Source organism: Myotis yumanensis, unplaced genomic scaffold (assembly GCF_028538775.1).
Source record: "Myotis yumanensis isolate MYYU_CA2020_CCGP unplaced genomic scaffold, mMyoYum1.0.hap1 SCAF_5, whole genome shotgun sequence".
NCBI classification, from domain to species: Eukaryota; Metazoa; Chordata; class Mammalia; order Chiroptera; family Vespertilionidae; genus Myotis; species Myotis yumanensis.
In genome coordinates this window covers 56,965,743-56,987,004 of record NW_027223756.1, presented here as the reverse complement: position 1 = coordinate 56,987,004, position 21,262 = coordinate 56,965,743, and the positions used below count along the sequence as shown (strand labels likewise).

Below are 21,262 nucleotides of genomic sequence, written 5' to 3'. Positions count from 1 at the left end.
GGAGGATGACCCTGTAAGCAGGAGGGTGGTGGGAGAAACAGCTGGGCCTGGCTCAGGGGCTGGGAAGGCAGGATTCCATGGCCAGGCCAGAGGTTAGCTAACAGTCTGAGGGTGAGAGAGCGCCTGGGGACTCAGGAAAGCCTGGGGTGGGTTTTATTCATCTTGCCCTTAACTTTCCTCCCTGTCAATTATATCCCACACACAACTCAGAAAAACAGCTTTTTAAAACATGAGCAGTTTGACAGCTACATTGCTTCTTTGAAAAATCCCTTAGTCTTCCACAGCCTTTGCACTCCCGAATCACCTTTGATTTTTAAATTAGAAGATATTAAGAAAGCCATATGTAATCTCCCACATCTTTGTGGCGTGAAGCCAGCAGCCTCCCTCATGCCTGACTTCTGTTTAGTGAGAAATTTAGAGCTTTTCAGAGCACTTTCACTTGTGCAATCAAATCTGACCCTCACTTAAAAACGGTCAAGGTCAGTTAGGAGTGGGTACCAGAGCAGTGCTGAGGAGGAGTCATGAAAAAAGCCCAAGCAGGATTAAGATATTGAGAAAAACTAAATCATCTTTAAAACCCAAATTAATTCAACCATATTCATCCTCATTTTAAAATTTGGGAACTCCCATTTTCCACATAAAAGAAAAATTAGAGTGTTCAGCAAACAAGATCTGGGTAAATGATGATTTAATCTTCCTTTTTCTCAATATTTTAAGACCCTTTTATTAACATTAATAAATCCTATTAATTAATCTTGGCTAAGATAAATTATACTTAACTTTAAGACAGAAAACCCAGGATAGGGAGAGGCTGATTATTAGATGTATCTAGAATGTCTAGTTACTCAATAAGACTCTCGATTTGGCATTGTGAGTTTATCACTGATGTAAAAAGTATAAATACGTTTATCTTATTGTTATTAATGGTACTAAAGTCAAGTTCCACCTATGCTGTATGGGAAGAGGAGTGGGATGGGAGAGGGAGGAACTGCAGTATGTGTAACATACCTTTTACTTTATAAGACTATTATTATTCACATGTTTACAAGCACAGATATTCATGTATTTCTTTTAGATTTTTTCAAAGGTCACTTCTTCAGAAATAAAAGACAATATTAAAATTTTGGGAGGTTTTACAAAATTATTTTTGTTTTCTTTTCTATCAAGCTCCTAACCATTCAAAAAGTCAGTGAATTCAGTCCAAAAAAAAAAAAAAAATCGATAACTTTATATTGCGGTACTACATTGCTATCACAGCAATCTCCAACTTTCCATCAATTATATAGACAACGTTCATTAACATTTACCTACCTTCCCAAATTTTAGAGCATCTTTATCCTAAAGTGGCTTACTTTGTCTTTACTTTTTTTTTTTAAGTATACACATTATAAAACAACCCACGTACACCCTCGGCAAAGATCATCCGCCAGATGATGGGAAATGGAATTAAAATGTATTGAGCTTCCACGTGCCAAGTACCATGTCAGATGCATAAGTACCGTTTCATTATCTTCACTATCCAATGAGGTAGCATCATAGCCTCACTTTACAGGTGAGAAAACTAAAGTTCAAGGGAGTTAGGAAAGTTGCCCAAGTTTCTCAATTAAGGGTAGAGCTCCCATTTAAACCTAGGTTCTCTAACCCAATAACCCATGCTCTTTCACTGGGTCACTTAATTTTATGTGAGAAAACTGACTCTGGGTAGGAGAGTTCCCTTCCCATGTGATTTTTGACATTCCTACAAATATTAAGCTTTTATCATCACTCCTAACATCTAAAACTCATACGCCAAATTCCTTACCTCCTCTGACTCTGGCAACAGTTTAAGAAATTCTCGCAATGTCTCTGCTCCATAATGCTCACTCTTTCCTTGATGAATATCTTCTACAATGGACTGAGGAGACCTTGAAAAGACAATTAATCAGATTGCTCGAGTGCCAAAGAAACACAAGCCCGTGGAAATTAAAACAAATCACCTCCACCCTCCTTTCCATCCCGCCTTCTTCCCCGTCTCACAGGCAGTTGTGTGTCAGTGATCACCACAGACCCGTGGCCAGGAAAAGTGGAGATCCTGAAACACCACTCAGAGGCCACTTCACCCAGAACCGCACCCCCGCACCCCCACCCCAGGCATCCCAGAAAAGTCAGAGCGGCAACGACCACTGGAGTCTCCTTTTGGGAGAAGAAAACCATCCCCTTCGGCCTCATGAAACTTCAGTAGAGCCCTCGCCTTTGCACCCTGGACTTCACCACTGCTTGACTCACCAGCCCAACTTCCACTCAAGAGGCAATACTGCAGATGAATTTATAAACTCCCTGACATACCAGGCTTGAATGACATCCTGGGGTAATTCTCCCTATTTCAAGCCACTAGATTGGGTTTTCATGAGGAAAACAGCATAAAGTGCTGGACCCATCAAAGCCATGTGCCTGAGAAGGATTTGAAGGCCTGAGGAATGGTTTTCCCTCATGTTAGAATCTGAATTTCAGCTCACACCCACAGACTCTGATGCTCAAGTTTCAACTGTGTGCAAAAATCTTACTTCTTAAATTGCTTAAGAAATATACCAATGTTCATGCTCCGTTTTGCATCCAAGATAGTAATCTGTAAAAAAATAGAGACACATAAGATCATTCAAGTACAAATAATAACAGTTGGAGGAATGAAGAGAATGAAAACCTATTAAAATATAATTCCAATTTATAAGAGAATAATTCCCAGTGTGTAAATCTAGTGATTAATTGATATACCTAATATAGTTTTACATATAGTAAAATGTTATCATCTCCCCAAACTTTCTGCAATATGTTTCCTTAATAGTAATAATTACACATGATATTATATAATTCTTAATAAATTATATATTTTTAAATTTAGCAGCTTCCTTTTAAAATAATATAATCCACATTTAAAAACCTTAACTTGGGAAAAATGTCTTAGTATAGCAAGAATCACATGAGCTTTGAACTGAGAAAGTGAAAAATAACTCTGAAGTGATTTCAGAGTGAGTCCCAACTCTGATTTAGGGATCGAAAACAATATTTAATAAAATTCTTAACTTTTTTCTAAAAGAGAAATTTATTTTCATTGAAAAAGAATACATATGTTCAACAGCCCTTTTAGGAGGAGGTAAGAAAGTGCCCTACATTTTATTTACTCATAATTTAAAAAGGAAAACTCTTGTGATGTATTTCACCAAGTTGAAGACATATTATTATTTTTTTTGGCATTTTAACATCTCTGGAATCATCTTTAATTTAATGAAATATGTTGGCTATTCCAATGTACCATCAAAACCCAGAGTTTGGCTGCAATAGGTTTCAGTTGTTCAAAATGAATAATTTGGAAGAGTTTTATCGGATTACAAATTAGAACTTTTTTTGGTGGGGGATAAAATAACGAAGCCATTTCTTTCTCTGGAAGTAAATGTCCAGAATGTGCGGAGGAAAGAGAACCTCAAAACTGCTGCACCTTTTTTTCCATTTGTTTTTTTGGTAAAGGGAGGCTCGCTAAAATAGGAATGTTGTTATAATGCTCTTCCTTTCCAAATGTATGTGATTCATTTCGAACAAAAGAGAATCGGGTTTCAAATGAAATTCCTGATCTCTGGGCCTGCTTCTAAGTGTATAGGAAACAGCAAGACGAACGAGAATGTTAACCAAAGTTAATGGCACTTCCTGGCTATAAGGTTAAATTTTTACAAGAGTATGGTTGCCTTCATTTCAACACTCATCTTCAACAATCACATTATCTACTACCCTAGGGGTTTATTTCACGTTAACACAATCACCTGCCAACCATAAAATCAACTCCCAAGTTAAAAGGGCCAGCTCCTTATTGGAATCCTACCCTGGGGTTGCAGTTCAAGTTCAGGGTGAAGGGGGGCGGGGGGGGGGGTAGGGAGGGAAGAAAGAGTGGCGAGAGAAAAACCCAAAAACCTGTCAAAGTTATCACCCTTTAAAGGAGGAAGGCTCATACCAAAAAGATATTATGACAGACAACTATGTGTTTATTATAATTCATAAATTAACAAGTAAGAACATGTATATTGATTGATATCCAAAATACTTTCTCTGTACTCACTTCCACCCAGAATGGGGAAATACCTTTTTTTATTTCTCTCATTAAATTACCACCTCCTGCTATATTTAACCCGTGATGGTGGCACCCTCCTGGGTCCCCAATACCCCAAATCTACCCTCATCATCTTCACCCTTCAGCCCTCTGGGACTCTGCACACTTGGCTGAGATCCACAGCTATTGTTGCTGAAAAAGTGATGGAGACATTAGTCTTATTACTCCTATTTACCATATAAGGAAACAGAGCCTCGGAGATGTCATTTTTATAACTTCCCCAAAGCAATACTAGAGCTGAAACGTTAGCCTGGGTGTATCGGCTTCCTTTTCATTCTAGTTCTGGTGAGTTTTAATATCACTGAGATACAGGAGTAAAGAGAACTGGCAAATAATCCCCCTCCAGCCTGGTATTCACACTGGAATATTTCTCCAGAAATGGGGACAGATCTGAAGAAAGCCATCCACGGGGTTGGCCAAGTCCCCTGGTGACCCCAGTTGTATGTGTGGGGTGATGGGTAGAAATGTCACCAGCTAAGACTGCCTCCAGGCACAAAGAGGCTTCCTTATGCCCAATGCAGGGGCAGCCAGCCTGGAACAGCAGTTGTCTCTACAGTCTGAAGCAAGGCTTCAGAAACTGGCCACTGAGAGAATTCAGCAATATTCCTAAGGGAAACCTGGGTTGGTCATGACTGACTGCACCCACCAGGGAAAACAGCCCAGTGCCTCATCAAAAAAACAGGAAAATGAGACAACTGATAACGTTCCAGGGCCCACCCCCCCCCACCCCCCCACCCCCCCCACCCCCCCGCCCAGGGGCAGTATCCTCAGATTTGCTGAGTGCATGAGCAGTGTCTTTCCCACTGGTTATCTCACTGGATCCTTTCAAAGCAGTGTTATAAAAGTGTTTGTTAAAGTCCTTCAATGAGGGTTATCACTATCCATGTAAATTAGCTTATCTTACTTCCTAAATGCTTGCCAGCTCAAAAGGCTGGGCTATTTAGAAATGAATGTGTGTGGGACTGCTGGGGTGTTGGAATAATTCACAGCCATGGACTCTACCCATGGGCCCCCCGTGAGACTCTCAGGCTCCACAGGTCAGACCAACTGCTCCAAGAAAAGGGAAGAATCGATGGGTCCCTCCCTCTCCCCACCAGTTCCAGTCAACTGTATCTACGCCGCAGCACATGGAGGCAGGGCTCCGCTCAAGTCACCAGCAGGTACAGCCAGCGAGCTTCCTTAAAGGCCAACCAAGGAGTTACACCATCCCTGGTCAACAGGTAATGTGCTCAGCTCCTCCCATCCGGAGGATGTCCCACCAGGATGTGAGGGGACTTGCGGGAAGAGCAGTCTCCCCACAGTTGGCCAGGGTGATTGGGGTTGTCCTAAGACCCTCAGAGACACTGAAACCAGGGTACGTACTGGGTGCCCCACAATGATGTGCATGGCTACACCACGGCCCCTGTTAACACCTCTGCGTAAGCTCTCCTAGGTTCCTCTACTACAACGCATGTACTTTCACCTAGTGTCACATCACTACAAAATCTGCCTCCCATATTCTCAAAAGGAAGAGGAAACGTTTGTTTTCTAGTGGTAGTGAAATACACATAACATTATTGACCATCTTAACCACTTTCAAGTGTACAGTTCAGTGGCATGCAGTACATTCACACTGTTGTGCAACCATCATCACCATCCATCCATAGAACTCTTCAACTTGCAGAACTGAAACTCTGGACCCATTAAACCCTAACTCCCCTTATCCCCTCCCCCTCTCCTACCAACCACCCTTCCACTTTCTGTCCCTAGGAGTTTGACCACTCTAGGTACCCCATGTAAATGGAATCTTATCCTATTTGTCCCTTTGTGACTGGTTTATTTCACTTAATATAATGTCTTCAGGCGGAAGAAGAAAATTTTAAATCATTTTTGGTTATTTCAATCCTATGTCAAATTCTGAAAAGCAAAATTTTAAAAATCTTCCTGAATGCTCCAATACGTACTTCGCTTTGAGTTTTACTGGTTTTTCATTTTTGGTTGGCTTTCACGTGGGAAATATTCCTCCCCCAATATTGCTGGGGAGGGAAATGAAAACCCAGTTGAAGCTTTGCTTTTAGTGCCCTTTCAATATAGTTCTGGACTAAGCATGTCCCAGAATTCTACAATATACTGGGGTTGGAACAAAAGTTGAGAAAGAATGACTGAAACCTGAATTACAGTGTGGGAGAATAAAACATGACTTCTCATAAATATGAAAAACCAATCTTCCGTCTTATTTTCTCTCTCGCCATTCCTCTTTCCCCAATTCGAGATTTTAGTTAGGTTTCCCCCATCTAGCTTTTGAACACATCCATCACCTCACATATTTATCTTTTTCTCTTTTTTTGTGAGAACATTTAGCAAATTTCAGTTTTACAATACAGTGTTCTCAACTGTCGTCACCATGTTCTACGTGAGATCCTCAGACCTTATTCATCTCACAGTGGTTTCTTTGTGACTCCCAGTTTTGACCTATCATGTTGACTGACACCTTGTAAGATGGTCCCTTTGCTCCCTCGGTTCAGTTCTGTCAGCTCAGTTACTTTAGTTTCTCTGAAGGACACCAAATGGGTAAGACTGTTCCTTTCCTCAAGAGAGTTTCCTATTCTAGTGAGAGACAAGTACAGACCCAACAACCAGTGTGGGGCTCTGAGGAGGCTGAGGTTCAGTTGAACGGGGAACTTCTCAGGGGTGAGATCAGTGAGCTTGGCGGGGTAGAGGGGGAGGTAGAGTTTGAGCTGAATCTTTTTATTATTATCACCAGTTATATAAATCTGTTATGTCTAATTACTTTATTATAGCTTAATTATTACTGTAACATCTGTAGCCTCCTCAAGTTAATTTTTTAGGTAACAAAGATACAAGGACAGTAGTAATATGTCATAACCTCTTCCCCCTTATTAAATATTCCACTCCACTTGTTAAGTGTTATTCTTCCTTAATTCAGTGATTTCTAGCCCCAGGTCTTCCCTATCTTCCAACAACTTCTTTCTTTGGAGTATAATGGAACTTATTTGTAAGGCTTTCTAAGCCCTTGAAAGTATGAGCCAACCACATAATGGCAGGCCATTGCTGTAGGAGGTGCCTATTATTTCCAGGGGACATAACCTGATCCTCGGCACGTTTGAGCCTCCAGAGTTATGGGCTGTGTGGTCACGGCTGGGATGCCATGTTTCCAGGCTCGGATGGGTCCATCTGCTCAACATGCTGTGGAGGGAGTTCTCCAGTCCACACAGACAGGCAGTGAGGACTACCCCTGTCAACCCTGGGCTTCACCTACTACAGAGTGAACTGGAACTTTTAACACTGGTCCTTGTAAGACTACCACTCTGCTGAGTTGTAGCTGCTTTAGAAGAAAATCTAATGAGGGAAGAAAATCACACGTCCTGTATGATTTACTGGGACAAAAAAAAAAAAAAAGTACATATGATACATCTAGCCATGTTGGAGACAGCATGGAAAATTGAAAATAATTCTGGATAACCCTGTTCTGTGACAATGTTATGTAATATGCACTTATCTATCCATCTACTAAACTACTTACCCTACCTGAGTACTGAAGAACTGAAGAGTTAGGCTGTTTGCTTACACAGTGATGGTGATTTAACTTTTCTTTCTAGTATGCTGTCTCTCAATTAGGACCTATAAGTGCTAAAAGTAAAGCTATTTGCAAACCCATGTTCATAACAGCATTATTCACAATAGCCAAAAGGTGGAAGCAACTCAAGTGTCCATGGACAGATAACTGGGTAAACAAATGTGGTGTATGCCTACAACGGAATATTATCCAGCCTTACAATGCTGACACGCTACCACATGGAGGGACTTCGAGGACATTATGCAAAGTGAAATGATACAGTCACAAAAAGTCAAATACTCTGCAATCACACTTATATAAAGTACCCACAGCAGTCAAATTCATAGAGAAAGTAGAAGGGTGGTTGCCAGGGACTGGGAGTTCCAGTTTGCAAGATGAGATTTCTGTGGATGGATGGTGAGGGTGGTTACACAACAGCGTGACTGTCCCAGTGCCACTGCACTGTACACTTGCAAATGGTTAAGATGGTCGATGTATATTTTACCACAATTAAAAAGATGATTATTTACAGACAGACAACAGTATGGTGATTATCAGAGGGAAAGGGGGTGGGGGAGGTAGGAGAGGGTAAAGGGAGGATAAATGGTGATGGAAGGAGACTTGACTTGGGGTAGTGGATACACAATACAATATACAGATGGAGTATTATAGAATTGTACACCTGAAACCTATATCATTTTATTAACCAATAAATTCAATAAAAGATAAACATAACAACTAACTAGCTAAATAATTATTCATTTTCAGGTGTTTTGGTTTTTTTTTTAAGTTAAAGGAAAAAAAGTAAAGATGTTCCTCAGATACAGGGGTGAAGGGGGGTGAGAAGAAAGACTCTTCTCCCCCACCCACCTGAATTTTAGACCTGGCCTAGAAATGGACATTTCTGCTTCTGCCGCAGGTGGGAAAAGACGCCACACTCCCTGCCACTCTCTTCCCGCTCCGAGAGGTCCTTAACCTCTCTTTGATTCACAAACACAAAGCAGCAAGTGCCTCATAGCATTTGGCAAAATAAATGTCCCCCATTTACAAGGGCCAGCCGCCTCCCCAGAAACATGGTGAGCCGAACCCCCTTCTGTCTCCACAGGTGCTTTTCGGAGACATCACCTTTTCTCCACATGCGCCCACCCACTCTTTCCTTTAAAATCCTTGAAATTCAGTAAGTGGAGCTCAGAAACAGGGGTGAGAAACGACCTGCTGTGCATTAAGAAGCCTCTGCTGGCGGCGGGGACAAAGGCCAGGGGACTTAGGAAATGACTTCTCGCTTCTTCCAGGATTGAAAGGGTCTGCTACGAAGTGCAAGGACTTTGCATAAGGCAAAGAGCAGGGGAAACCTGTGCTTCACACTCAGGGTTTTCCTGAAGACTTCCTCTCAAATGCATGTCACAGCTTACAGTAAATTCAAATCCCAGCGTTCTCCACACTTCATAATAAACAGACTCTTGGCTATTTCAACAGGGCACTATGCCACCAGCCTCAAGGGCCCCCAAGGGAATTCGTGGACAGAAGTTAAGAGCCAGAGAGAAAAGAGGTCAATATTGTCAGCTCGAGAATTCAATAATGCAGGGAGCTGCTACTTCATTCCAGAGCCCTGCCTACTCTTATCTCACACCTCCATCTCTGACCTATTTTCTCAGCTCCCTTACAGCAGATTAAAAAATGATGCATTTCTGTTACTTTTTTTTTTTTTTTTTTTGGTGGGCAGCATTCTTTTCTTTTAATCCCTGGTTTCCTAATTATTTCCTCTTGCAAGTAGAGGCTTTTATATGTTTACTCGAGTTTCTAAAGAGAGTACAAACAAACACGATGTTGGACCCAGTTTCTATAATATAGAGTGGCCTGTATCCTGGAGGCCATGCTTCCAGTGAACTTCTTGTAATTTGCTAGCTTTATTTTCTTCTCAAAGTATCACACCGCGTGTTACCTGGAAATACGCTTCCTAGAAAGTCTGTCTGAAAACAGCTTTACACTTTGGCTCTCTGGAAATCTCTGGTCCACAATGGCCATAATTCAGGGCCTTCGCTAAACACTGCGAGGAAAACTGGAGGAAACACTAAGGATAAAACCCTAAGGATGTGCATTACTTAATGATGCTATTTAACAAAAGACATGCTGTCTCAAAAAGCTCAGGAACTTAGGTTTTGTGTTTGTTTCACTGGAGACGAGTAATCCTGGACTCCTCGCAGAAGTGCTCCACCAGGAGAAACCGCAGATGTGCAGAGACAGGGCAGCGCTGAGAAACCAAGGACGATGGCCCCACAGAGCATGTTCTCTGCATGAGGTCATAATCCACCGAGATGCCTGGGAGGGTCCGGCATGCACGCTCCTTCCACTTTGTTACTGCTCAGCTCAAGTTCATCATGTAAGGCCCTTTCTGTCCTTCCCAGAGCACAACATTCCCTTGCCTTATGTTCTTTCCTTTTTAAAAAAAATAATATATTTTTGTTGATTTCAGAGAGGAAGAGAGAAGGAGATAGAAACATCAATGATGAGAGAGAATCATTGACTGGCTGCCTCCTGCTCACCCCACACTGGGGATCGAGCCCGCAACCCGGGCATGTGCCCTGACCAGGAATCGAACCATGACCTCCTGGTTCATAGGTCGATGCTCAACCACCGAGCCACGCCGGCTGGGCCTTATGTTATTTCTTAGTGATTCTAGTAAGTTTTCAAACGTATGTACACCCCCAAACTCAAAACAACATCCCCTTCTTACCTCCTCTCTCGCTTCCTTGAAGGACGAATTTAAAGATCCTCCTCTCCTGGAAAGGGAAGGCTTGGTGGCATCTTCCTGCTGCCCGAAGAGCTCCTCGATGGTCTTCGTGTCTATTTGGTATTGATGCTGCTGCTTGGCTGCCAAGGTCCAGATGTTGGTTTTGCCTCGCACTTGCTCCTCCGGAATGGTTTTCCAAAAGAAGCTTCTCATCCGCTTTTTCTTACCGAGGTGGCTGTAACCATTCAAGTGAGATGCTGGGGGCAGTTCTGGAGGGGGAGGAGGGACCGGAGGCCCCCCGGGGAGTGCATGTGGTGGGGGAGGAGGAAGAGAGGGAGCAAACCCTTCCTCTGAATATGGACATGGTGGAGGTGGAGGGGGTGGAGGAGGAGGAGGCGGCGGGGGCGGTGTTTCCTCAATCATGAATCCAGCTGCTGTGGCGATAGCCCCATTTTCTTTATCACTGACCAAGGAGACACAATTCATAACATGCATAGTATTGTTGCCTTCCAAGGAGATAATTTCTTGACCTTGGGGACGCAGACACAAACCTCAAACTTGTGTCATGCTTTTTCACGCGCTGGTCTGCCACCAGGGACAAAGGCAGCTGCGTTGTGTGTCATCTTCCAAACCTACAGAGATAAGACAAGTTTAAAGTTAGTACAGGAAAACATTCCAATCCAAGCTATTCCCGTCAGAGGCCTGTGCCAGCCCTCCTAGAGTAACTGGATATGAAAATAATGAGGGGCAATACATCCCAGAGAGCAATAAAAAAGGGACTAATACTTTTCTAAAATGTGAACCAAATTTTACTACCTGGAAATGTTGCCAAAACAGCAGCAATAAATCCAACTTGGAAAACTTCTGTTCATCAATAAAACACATTTGCTGAGGACCCACTATAGGTTCAGCCAGTATTGCTCACTTTATGAATAAACTACTTGTTCATTACCTGGCTCAGTGTCTTGGGACAATGGATACCCAACCCCCAGGGAAATTACGCACAAGACTGCAGCGTTAGGCATTAGTGACCTGCCTTTCCCCAGTGTGGATATGTCCTCTACCGATCACCTTGCACATAATAGGCAGGGATTTGCAGAGGATAAAATAATGGCCGAACTCACACCCCTGGAGTCAGAGCCACCACGTTCCTGCTCCACTTGGTGACATGGCTTCCCAGAAAATAGAGCAAACACTAGACACGCAGATGAAAGGTTCCAGCTCTGAATCAAGCTTTGCTGCTTACCGTTTTAGACAAGTCACTTCACCTCACTAGACTTTAGTTTCTCATTTGTAAAATTAGGAGGCTGGGATACATTACATGACCTCTACTATCGCTTCCGATGCTATCACTTTGGATTCCAGTTAAGCCACTCTCTGGAAGCCACCAGAACCTCTCCCCTGTCTCTTCTGCTTCTTCCATGAACTATCAGCAAAGACACAAACACACAAGGAAATGCTGCCGTGTCACACCTGCCACATGTTGACCCCTTATCCACAGTCACCGACTTATTTTAGTGGCTTGTATTTTTACCGACCTTTACATGTTTGTTTTGGGGTTGGGTTATGGACCTAATGTGAAAACAGGGGTCAAAACAACTACATTTCTTCAGATATAAGGATAGGTAAGTGGGAACGTGGAAGAAGGGAGCCTGGGCAGGATACGGAGTGAGCACCTGACTACGTGGGTGTATGAAAGGGGGACTGTTTCCTCCAGGTCATAAAGGGCCAAAGGGAAGGACTTTTTAGACTGGACTTCTGAGTGTAATTGTCCTGGTACAGCATCACTGTCAAAGCTCACACTTACACGTACACATTGGTCAAGCAATGCTGCATTACACAGGAGTAAACTGTCTGATATCACTACTTCAAATATTGTTAAACTTTTTACTCAGAACCACATACAAGAGGCAGGACTGCCGCCTGGCCTGTGTGGTTCAGTTGGTTGGGCATCGTCCCATGCACTGAAAGGTTGTCAGTTTGATTCTTGGTCAGAGCACATGCCTGGGTTGTAGGCTCCCTCTCACATCGATATTTCTCTTTCCCTCTCTCTTCCTCTCTCTCTAGCTTAGCACCATTCAATTTTAAAATCTTGAAAAAAAATTTTTTTTAAAGCAGATCTGCCTTGGAAGTAAGAGTGGAGATTCCAAAAATAGGCTGCTTTTCCTCAGATCCTTAGATGTGCAAACTAGGGTGAGGCAGGTTACTTACCCTTCGTTTCAACATCCTCTTCTATAATATAAGGATATACCGTTTCACTGGCTTGTATAAGAATATATGAACTAATATATGGACAGTCCTTACCAAGATGCCTGTATATAATTAACTATTATTATCAACTGGTGTCATATGTTCATATGATTTCTCTTTACTTCCCCAGGCATTACATTTGCTTTAAAATATGTACTGGGTTTATAGATAAAACGCCCAGGCTGCTAGAAACCTTTAATATTTCCATTCTCTGCTTTCTTAGTTACTAGGTTTCTGAGACTTATCTTTTTTTTAATACTCAGTGATTGTATATTAAATTATCTCTGTCAAGAATGGATGTTTTTCTGAAATGTTTGAATATTTAGATTCTGAAAATTACATATGGCTAGAAAATAGCATTTCCAACTGTTAACTGGATGATCCTTTTTAACCATTTTTACATTAAGTACACTCACAGTGTTGTGTGGTCATCACCACTGAATAATATTTTAGAAAGCAAAACTGAAAATATTTATCCAAGCCAACTTACAGCTCACTTGAGATGTAACTGGCTTTTAAAAGGAGTTTTCATAATTACCATTAGGGGCATAACCAGGCTGTTTTCATAGTTGGCACCCCTAAAGCAAATGACTCATTGTCAATTACAGTTTATAGTTATATTTGAACTCTTCTTTTTTCAAGACTGCACAGGTAATCTTGGCAGTTTATCCTTACATATTTTAAAATACTTCTGTACATGATATATCTCATGTATAGAAGAGTTCTAATCCTCCAATTCACTAATTATGTATAGAAGAGTGGCTAACCCTTCAATCCCAGATATGCTGACTTGTTTATAGATTATCCCTGCTAAGAATGATAATAAGCTAAAAAAAAGTCTCTCTCCTAGAAAGCAATAACTCAACCAGTGCTGAGTAAATATATGCACAGATGTGCCATTAAACCTCACACAGCAAATGTAAAGATACTAATAAAGAGTGAGAAAGACTATCTACCCGGAAGTTATGCTACAGCACTGTCTTCCAATATCAAAGCTCCAAAGAATGCATGTCTTTTTGAGTATTACGAGTTACACGGGGAAGTACCAGATAAAAGCTTGTCAAAGTAATAAATAAGTTAGCGATGCATTGGCATGACTCCAACCACTGCCCCATCTTGAGAAAGAATGCCATCTGAAAAAGCTGAAAGAACAAAAGAAAACTTACAACATTGTTCCTGGTATGTTGTCTGGCTAATTTCTCCCCACGGTAACATACAAGAATCTTAGGCCCCCCCAACGGCTTCCAATGAATACGTTGTCCAGTAATGATTAGCCAAGATGCTAAGGCTTTTACAACTGGCCCGGACTTCACATGTCAGACAGAGGTAGGGGAAAGACAGTGCAGACAGACATTCTAACCCTTTCCACCGTCTCAGGGGACATTAGAACAGGAGGACACACAAAGAACATTTAATTTCCTGTGGTGCTATCTAGTCAAGATGCAAACATACACGCTCTAAGTCCGCCCGGAGAACACAGGTGCCCTAACGACACTGGCTGTTGATCACGGCTGCTGACTGCCAGGAGGGGCAATAGAAATAAATGACCTCGCTCTGTCTGGAAAATGTCAAGCATCCATCAATCTCCCCTCGGCAGACAGACAGGCTTGTATTTAACATCTCATCCCCAGGCTGGGGACCGCAGCAGCAGGGAGGGTGGCTGCTCCGGCTGAAGATGCCCCGCTCTGAGTAAAATGGAGAGCTGCCGTGGCCCCGGCTGGGAAGAGAACTTCTCTTTAAGTCCCCGAGTGCTAATCGGGACCCAGCACAGGTGTGTCTGAGTGATAGGCGCTCTTGGGGAGGCTGTATCTTTTTTACCACGTGAATTTTTAATAAGGGGACACAGTAACCATGGCCTTAGCCGTTAGCTGCTCAGCAAGCAAAAAGTCTTAGAACGAGCATGCTCATGGGGTCTCCAAAGAAGCCCTCTGGCCCCTTTCTAAACGCTCCCGCATTACTTTGCTCTTGGTGTCAGAAACATAATCAAAGCTCTATACCCTTCAAGGGAGTGGGCGGGAGGGAAGAAAAGAGAGTATGTATGCTTCATTTTGGCATATTTAGTGGGAAAACAGGCTCCTGAAAGAGTTCGGAGCTTTCCTGAGAGAGGGGTTAGTGGGGCTTGTTGCTCAGCTGGCCACTCACCCCCTAGGTCAACAATCATCAAAAGGAAAGCCAAGGAAAGCCCACACCAGAGAGCCTTCCCGCTGGATTCCTGACATGTGTCACAGATGAGGTGGGCGCAGGAAGGGCTGGCCCATACCCTTCGGATGACAAACGGGGGCGGAACATGCCAGGCTTGGCGAGAAGAGGCAGAGAAGCCCACGGCCCTAGTTTATGGGGGGGGGGGGGGGGCCCGGGGAGAGTACAGGCAATTCTAAAACAGGGAATTTTTGCTCCCCACGAACTCATCGGGAAAAGGCTCCTCCCTCGCGCCTATCTTTCCATACCTTTACTACAACAGAATGTCCACCACACAGGCGAACCGGAGCTGGCAACGAAGGCCGTTTCCAGCCAGCGAGTGTCATGTGCAGCACAACACAAACAGTTCACGGGTGCCTGGGAGCGCAGCGCCCTGAGCGCGGGGAGAGAACGCCTGTTTTTGAATCTGCATTTCCAGTTTCTCTCAAGGCCCCCAAACCAAGGGGGGGGGGGGGGGGGAGCAAACGTGCGCCAAAGGATGCTGTAAAGAGAAGGAAGGAAGCGCGGGCTCCTCATTCCCGGCAGACGACTGTGGGAGCGCGGAGCGGGAGTCACAGACGACCCCACAGTGTCTGCGCAAACAGCTGTTGGAAACAGACTCGGTCCTGAAGAAACTCCACGCGGGGGACACCGGGGGCACGTTTTCCTTCCCAAAGTCTGGATACAGAGTCGTCCCCTAAGTCTTTGCATTGGCGAGCGGTCCACCCCGTCCTTCCGCGCCCCCAATCCCGCCCCCGCCACTCACCAAAACGCCCGGGCTGGGCCGCACAAAAGGCTTCGCGGGCCCCGAGCCCCCGGCCCGTCCGGCCACACGACCGCGTCCGCCGTAATCCCCAGGGAGCCCCGCTCGGCGTCCGGCGGCGCCGGGAGTGGGAGGTCCCCGCGGACGGCACGCGAGCCCGCAGCGGCGTCCTTATCTGGACGGACCGCGGCGGCTGCAGGGCGGGGGAGCCGTGCGAGGCGCAGGCGGCCGCCTCCACGCGCCGCGCGGCTCTGCGGGTCGCGGCGACGGGCGAGGGCGCGCGCTGCGGAGGGGCCGCCGCCTGCCGTGCGGGGACACCCGGGACTACCGTGCCGGCCCCGGGGAAGGGCCGGATCCTCTGCCTCCGGGAGCGTCGGCCTTATCTCAGGGCAGAACCAATGGGAACAGCCACGCACCCCTTCGCCCCTCCCGGCGCCCCTACCGCGGGGGGGTCGAGGTGGGACTGGGGGTCGCCAGGCCCCGCCCCCTCACCCCGAGGTTCGGGGCTTCAGAGCCTGCCCGCCCCCGCCGACCCTCCCCGGGCCCGCCCCCTCCGCTGCACAAAGCTCCCCGGGGCGGGGGAGGGGGCTAGCGAGGGAAGGTGTCCGCTGGAATCCAAAGTGGAGGTCTCCTGGCCCGCGGACTCGGCTCTCCCCGCACCGCCGCGCGACACCCCCCATGCCCGCGGTCGGGGTCCCGGGCGCCGGGGAGAAAGCCTCAGCGCCGCACTGCGGCTCCGCTGGAGGCAGCGGAGAGAGCCGGCGAACAGCCGTGGAGGGAGACTCCTGGTGTTCGGTCGGAGGATTAAACCCGGAGTCCGCGGCCGCAGGCTGGGGCACCGCGGCGGCTGGAAGTGACCCGCTAGCCCCCCAGCTTCCTCCCCGAACTTCCACAAGTGCCGGGCGCGCCTTCCCACCTGAACTTCCCACGGCAGGAGCAAGTGTGCAGGAGCGAGAGCCGCCTCGACCTCGGTCCTCGCCAACCCCGCACCCACTGTCAGGAGGGGCGAGTCCAGTGTCCCCGCGGGGCAGGGACCCGGCGCGGCGCCCCCAGCTGCGCGCTCTTGGGCCGGCGGGTATCCAGCGGGGGCGCAGCGTTTCGGTGAGTCTTAGCAGTTAGAGCTAACTCAGCCGACCCGGTCCAACACGGCGGTGGCCCGCGACCTAGCTGGTTCTCCGGACAGGGGTCCAGACCCGCGCGCCTTCGCCTCCAGGGACCGATCCCCGTCCTCGGCGGCCAGGGGAGTGCAGCCGCCAAAGTCACCCGGGTGGGTGTGGAGGGCGCTCAAATGTCCCAGCCTTCCCAGGGAGGCTCGAAGGCAGCCAAGACTCAGCACCCCAGCCCGGGGTCCCGGCTGATCGCCCCCGACCCTTCCGAGCCGCGAGTCGCCGGTCCCGCTGGCCCCGGGGCAGGGATCGCCTCGTCCTCGGCCGGACGGCGCACACTCACCCGCGACCGGCTCGCCCTCCAAGCTCCTAGCGCCGCCGCCTCTTCTCCGGTCAGTGCAGCCCGGCAGCCCCGGGCCGCGAGGAGGCAGGACGACGCGGGGCGGGGCGCAGCCTCTGCCGCTGCCGCAGGTAACAATGCTGCGGCCGAGGCTGCTCCCAGCGCCCGCCGCGAGGCTAGCACGCCCCTTCCTGCTCGGCCCCTTCCCCCTCCCACTCTGCCCACGCCGGCGTCCGCGCTGCCGCGCTCACCTTCACCTGCGCGGGGCCCCGGGGGCCTGGAAGCCACGACCTAGCGTGCGGCTCCCCGCCCCCGAAGGCTGCCCCGGAGCCGGGTGGTCGGGCACCGCAGGAAGTAGGGCGGTGGGGGACAGAGATGTAAGGACCGTGCCGAAGAGCCAGGTGTCCGCGGGGAACCAGCAAAGGGGAGGCGCCAAGCTGGCTTCCGAACCGGCAGGAGCCCTCCACAAAGGAGCTCTGCGGCAGCTCTCCGGCACCCTGCCCTGTGCACCCGCGCGCGCGCGCACCCCCAAATGTGCACCAGGCCATCCTCTGCCCACACACGTGTTTCTCCCTGAAGCACTAGGCAGAGCTTGGGTGGATGGTCCCAGCCCGCGAAGGAGCTTCCAAAGGTCAGCTCCTCTCTCGGCTCGGGCCGGCCAACCTGTAAGTTTACTTTTTTTTTAAATTCTCAGTGGTGACTATAACAGGAACCTTTTCGTTATAAGAGCAGACGGTGTCTGGGAAAGGCTCCGCACTGGAGGAAACGGGAGAACAGCTTAATCGCATATTTTTCAAAGTGACTAGTAATGCCCGGCAATGGGAAAGGAGTCCAAGAAAACCTATCTGGGCCAACCGGCTGATGGGAAGTCAGCTGCAGGGGTGGGGTGGCGCCCTCGGCGGGGATGAAGTCATCGCTACCTTTGCCTAGGTGAGCCCAGATAACGCTTTTTCAGCAGCTTGATGGCCTCACCTCTCCACCTTGGGTCTCTGCCCCTGAACTTCAGGACAGAATATACGACCTACGTGTGGATAGAAAAGAGAATCTATTAGGGCAGCCACAAAACAAAACCAAAACAAAACCAAACATCCCCAAAACAAAATCCATCCCAGCCAACAGCCCATTTCTTAGCAGTTAACCAGGCTTACACTAAGAGAAATCGATCCAACTAAGATCACAGAAAATCTCCAGGAGTAGGAAATGTAATAAAACAGAAAGACAGGGGGAGTTAATATTAATCCTAAAGGAACACTAACTATAGAGGCAAAAGGCAAAAGTCTTAAGTCAGCCTCCTCAGATGAGGCACCCACTGCACACTTCCCACTCCTCAAGCCCCCCTCCAACCTGAGCCCCCCCACCCCCGCACCGACCCCATACTGAGTGTGTGCTAAAATCAGTCACTTTTTTAAGAGGTCAAGTCCACTGACCCGTCCTCAGCCAGCGTTCCTTTGATCTCCCTGCTGCACCCTGGCCTGCAGGCCTCCTCTCTGCCTCTCTGGCCTCCTCTGCTGACCCGTCTCATCCTTTGAGGACAGTAACTGGATTCTTCCAACCCTTTCTCTCCCATTATCCCATGGCATTGCTTCTGACTTCAACCTGGCTGGGTCCAGGTTTTGTGGGGCCTGAAGCTTGTGTAACTCTTGAGGGAACGTTTTAAACAAAAACAATTTTAAAAAATGCTTACAAACTCAACACTAGATTAGATATGTGTCCAGGGAAAGTGAGGGCATGAAAACTTGAGCCCCGAGGCAAATCCACTTCCGATTTCACCTCTATGTCAGGGACTCTTGAATCTGTTGTCCCTATAATATCTCAAATCCAAATTCAGAGTCAAAAACCAACTCATCTTTCTCTCGAAACTAGAACTCTTCCTGTCCACATCCCATACTTCAGACCTGATTTTTCAAATTAAAAAATCCAGCTTTCCTCTGGTTCCTTTTCTCTTCTAAATTCCTGATATCCAAGTATTTGCCAAAGTTGTGCTCTTTCTCAAGTAATATCTCTTACATTTATACTTTATATCCACTGCCACCACACCAGCCCCCATTAGAAGGGGAAACTGATATTTATGTGCTGTTGGCCTTTTGTCAAGCATCACCTTTGGTTCTCACAACAATCCTAGAAACCCTACATTCTGTTTTCTAGCTTAGAGAAATCAAACTGGACTCCTGCATCCACTATTTCAGCTTTCTTTCTCCTGTTCTCCCTGACTCTGCTGTCAGATCCGTGTTTTCATCCCATTACCTACCTGTTCAAAACCTTCTATAGGTTCACATATGTGCCTTCAGGGAAAAGAGGCAGTCTTCAGTCAGACACTCAGGCAGCATCCTACCTTTATCTCCATTTCACCCAAGCAGCATATCTACCAACCCTGAATGTGTGATTTTTTAAAAATCTATAATAATAAAAGCGTAATATGCTAATTAGACTGGACAGCCAAACGACCTTCTGGATGTCCTTCCAGATGACCTTCCGGGTGAAGCCAGGGCTGCGAGGGCCAAGTCCCTCGCATGAATTTCGTGCATTGGGCCTCTAGTAGAATAATAAGTAAGTTGTGCACCAATTATCCTATATAATAAAAGGCTAATATGCAAATCAACCGAACAGCGGGACTACTGGTCGCTATGACATGCACTTACCACCAGGCAGCAGATGCTCAACGCAGGAGCTGCCCCCTGGTGGTCAGTTCACTCCCACAGGAGGAGTGCTGCTTAGCCAGAAGCCCTGAGCTTGGCTCATGGCTGGCGAGCGCAGCAGAGGCAGTGGCGGGATCCTCTCCTACCTCTGCAGCAGTGCTAAGGATGTCCTAAACCTTCCGTCGGACATCCCCTGAGGGCTCCCAGACTGGGAGAGGGTGCAGGCCGTGCTGAGGGACCCCCCTCAAGTGCATGAATTTCATGCACTGGGCCTCTAGTGTGTGTGTGTGTGTGTGTGTGTGTGTGTATATATATTAATTTCAGAGAGGAAGGAAAAGGGAGAGAGAAACATCAATGATGAGAGGGAATCATTGATTGGCTGCTTCCTACACACCCTGTACTGGGGATTTAGCTCACAACCTGAGCATGTGCCCTTGACCAGAATTGAACCCAGAACCCTTCAATCCACAGGTTGATGCTCTATCCACTGAACCAAACCAGATAGGACTATGTCATGCTTATTTTGACTCTTATTTTCTATATTGTGGCCGATTAGGTGGCCAAGAAGTACTTGAGTAGAGCAGAACACAACTCTCAAATAGACTTAGTGTCTCAATGGATTGATCTAAGGCTGCAAATACAAAGGACAACTTAGTCTTCATCTATTAATATGGGGATTGTTAACCACACCCTTAATTCACCCAAGTTTGTGCTTGGGAGTTCAGATCAGCTGTTGCTCTGTTTCCCAGAAGTGTGCTAGCCACTCTGTCTGGAATTTGTGGCTTGGAGAAGGCTGCTGCTGCTACAGCAGGGCTCTTGACCAGTGGTCAGTGTGGTCAGCTTGCACTTTTCCAAGCCAGCCAAACTTCACAGGGACTGTGTTAGTAGCTTCGTGTGGCCCAGGCAACAGGCCTCACAGGTGCCAGCCCCAAGCCCTGTAGAAGAATTCTTGCAGCTTGCTCTTCCCCTCCCAGGCTGTCTTTTACAGATTGCTCCATTTCTTTTGCCCATTTCTTTCTTCTAGCTTCATCTCCTCAGCCCCGAGAAGCTCTCAGTTTCCTACGTCAAGTATTTTGAGTCTGTCATTAGGAGCCACTAAACAAAGCCTCAAACAAAAATGAATCAAATTTCGGGATCCATTCCAAAGAAGAACAGGCTTATAGTGCTAACATGGGCTTATTTGCTTAAGGAGCAAGTCTAATTCATGAGCTGGCTGCATGGGCCCGCTCGGGAACCACAGTGGACACACTGGAATGAGTCCCTCTGGCATAGGATTGAGGCATCAAACTGATTTTTAAATCTCTCTCTCTCTCTCTACCTTTCTCAGTTGGACTGAGATTTGCTTAATCTTTAATCTTTATTCTTCTAAAAGCATATCTGATGAGACCAGTTGTTCAGATTTAGATTATAGGCGATGTCTTGGCTCTTAAAATTGGAAACTCCAAAAGAAACAAACTACCAACTCTATAAACAGACTTGCAAAGACTCACCAGACCTTCTAGTCACAATCATTTCTAAGAGGAATTGCCAGACCTTGTTTCCTTCAAAAAGTGGAAACTGTAGAATA

The 21,262-nt window shown here is 46.8% G+C and overlaps 1 protein-coding gene across 3 annotated transcripts in view; it reads right to left on the bottom strand.

The window, feature by feature from the left end:
- FHDC1 (FH2 domain containing 1) overlaps window positions 1–17,169 on the bottom strand; it is a 38,369-nt gene extending 21,200 nt beyond the window's left edge. The window contains exons 1-5 of one of the 3 annotated variants that reach the window (XM_070415328.1): window positions 17,063–17,169; window positions 10,974–11,054; window positions 10,426–10,657; window positions 2,544–2,605; window positions 1,802–1,904 (exon numbers count right to left, since the gene is read on the bottom strand). In XM_070415328.1, coding sequence (XP_070271429.1) covers window positions 1,802–1,904; window positions 2,544–2,605; window positions 10,426–10,635 — 375 coding nt within the window. In that variant the 5' untranslated portion in view covers window positions 10,636–10,657; window positions 10,974–11,054; window positions 17,063–17,169. Of the gene's footprint in view, window positions 1–1,801; window positions 1,905–2,543; window positions 2,606–10,425; window positions 11,055–15,616; window positions 15,703–17,062 lie in introns of those variants that run through there. The other 2 variants (XM_070415326.1, XM_070415327.1) reach the window with 2 other exon arrangements.
- Window positions 17,170–21,262: the final 4,093 nt, after the last annotated feature.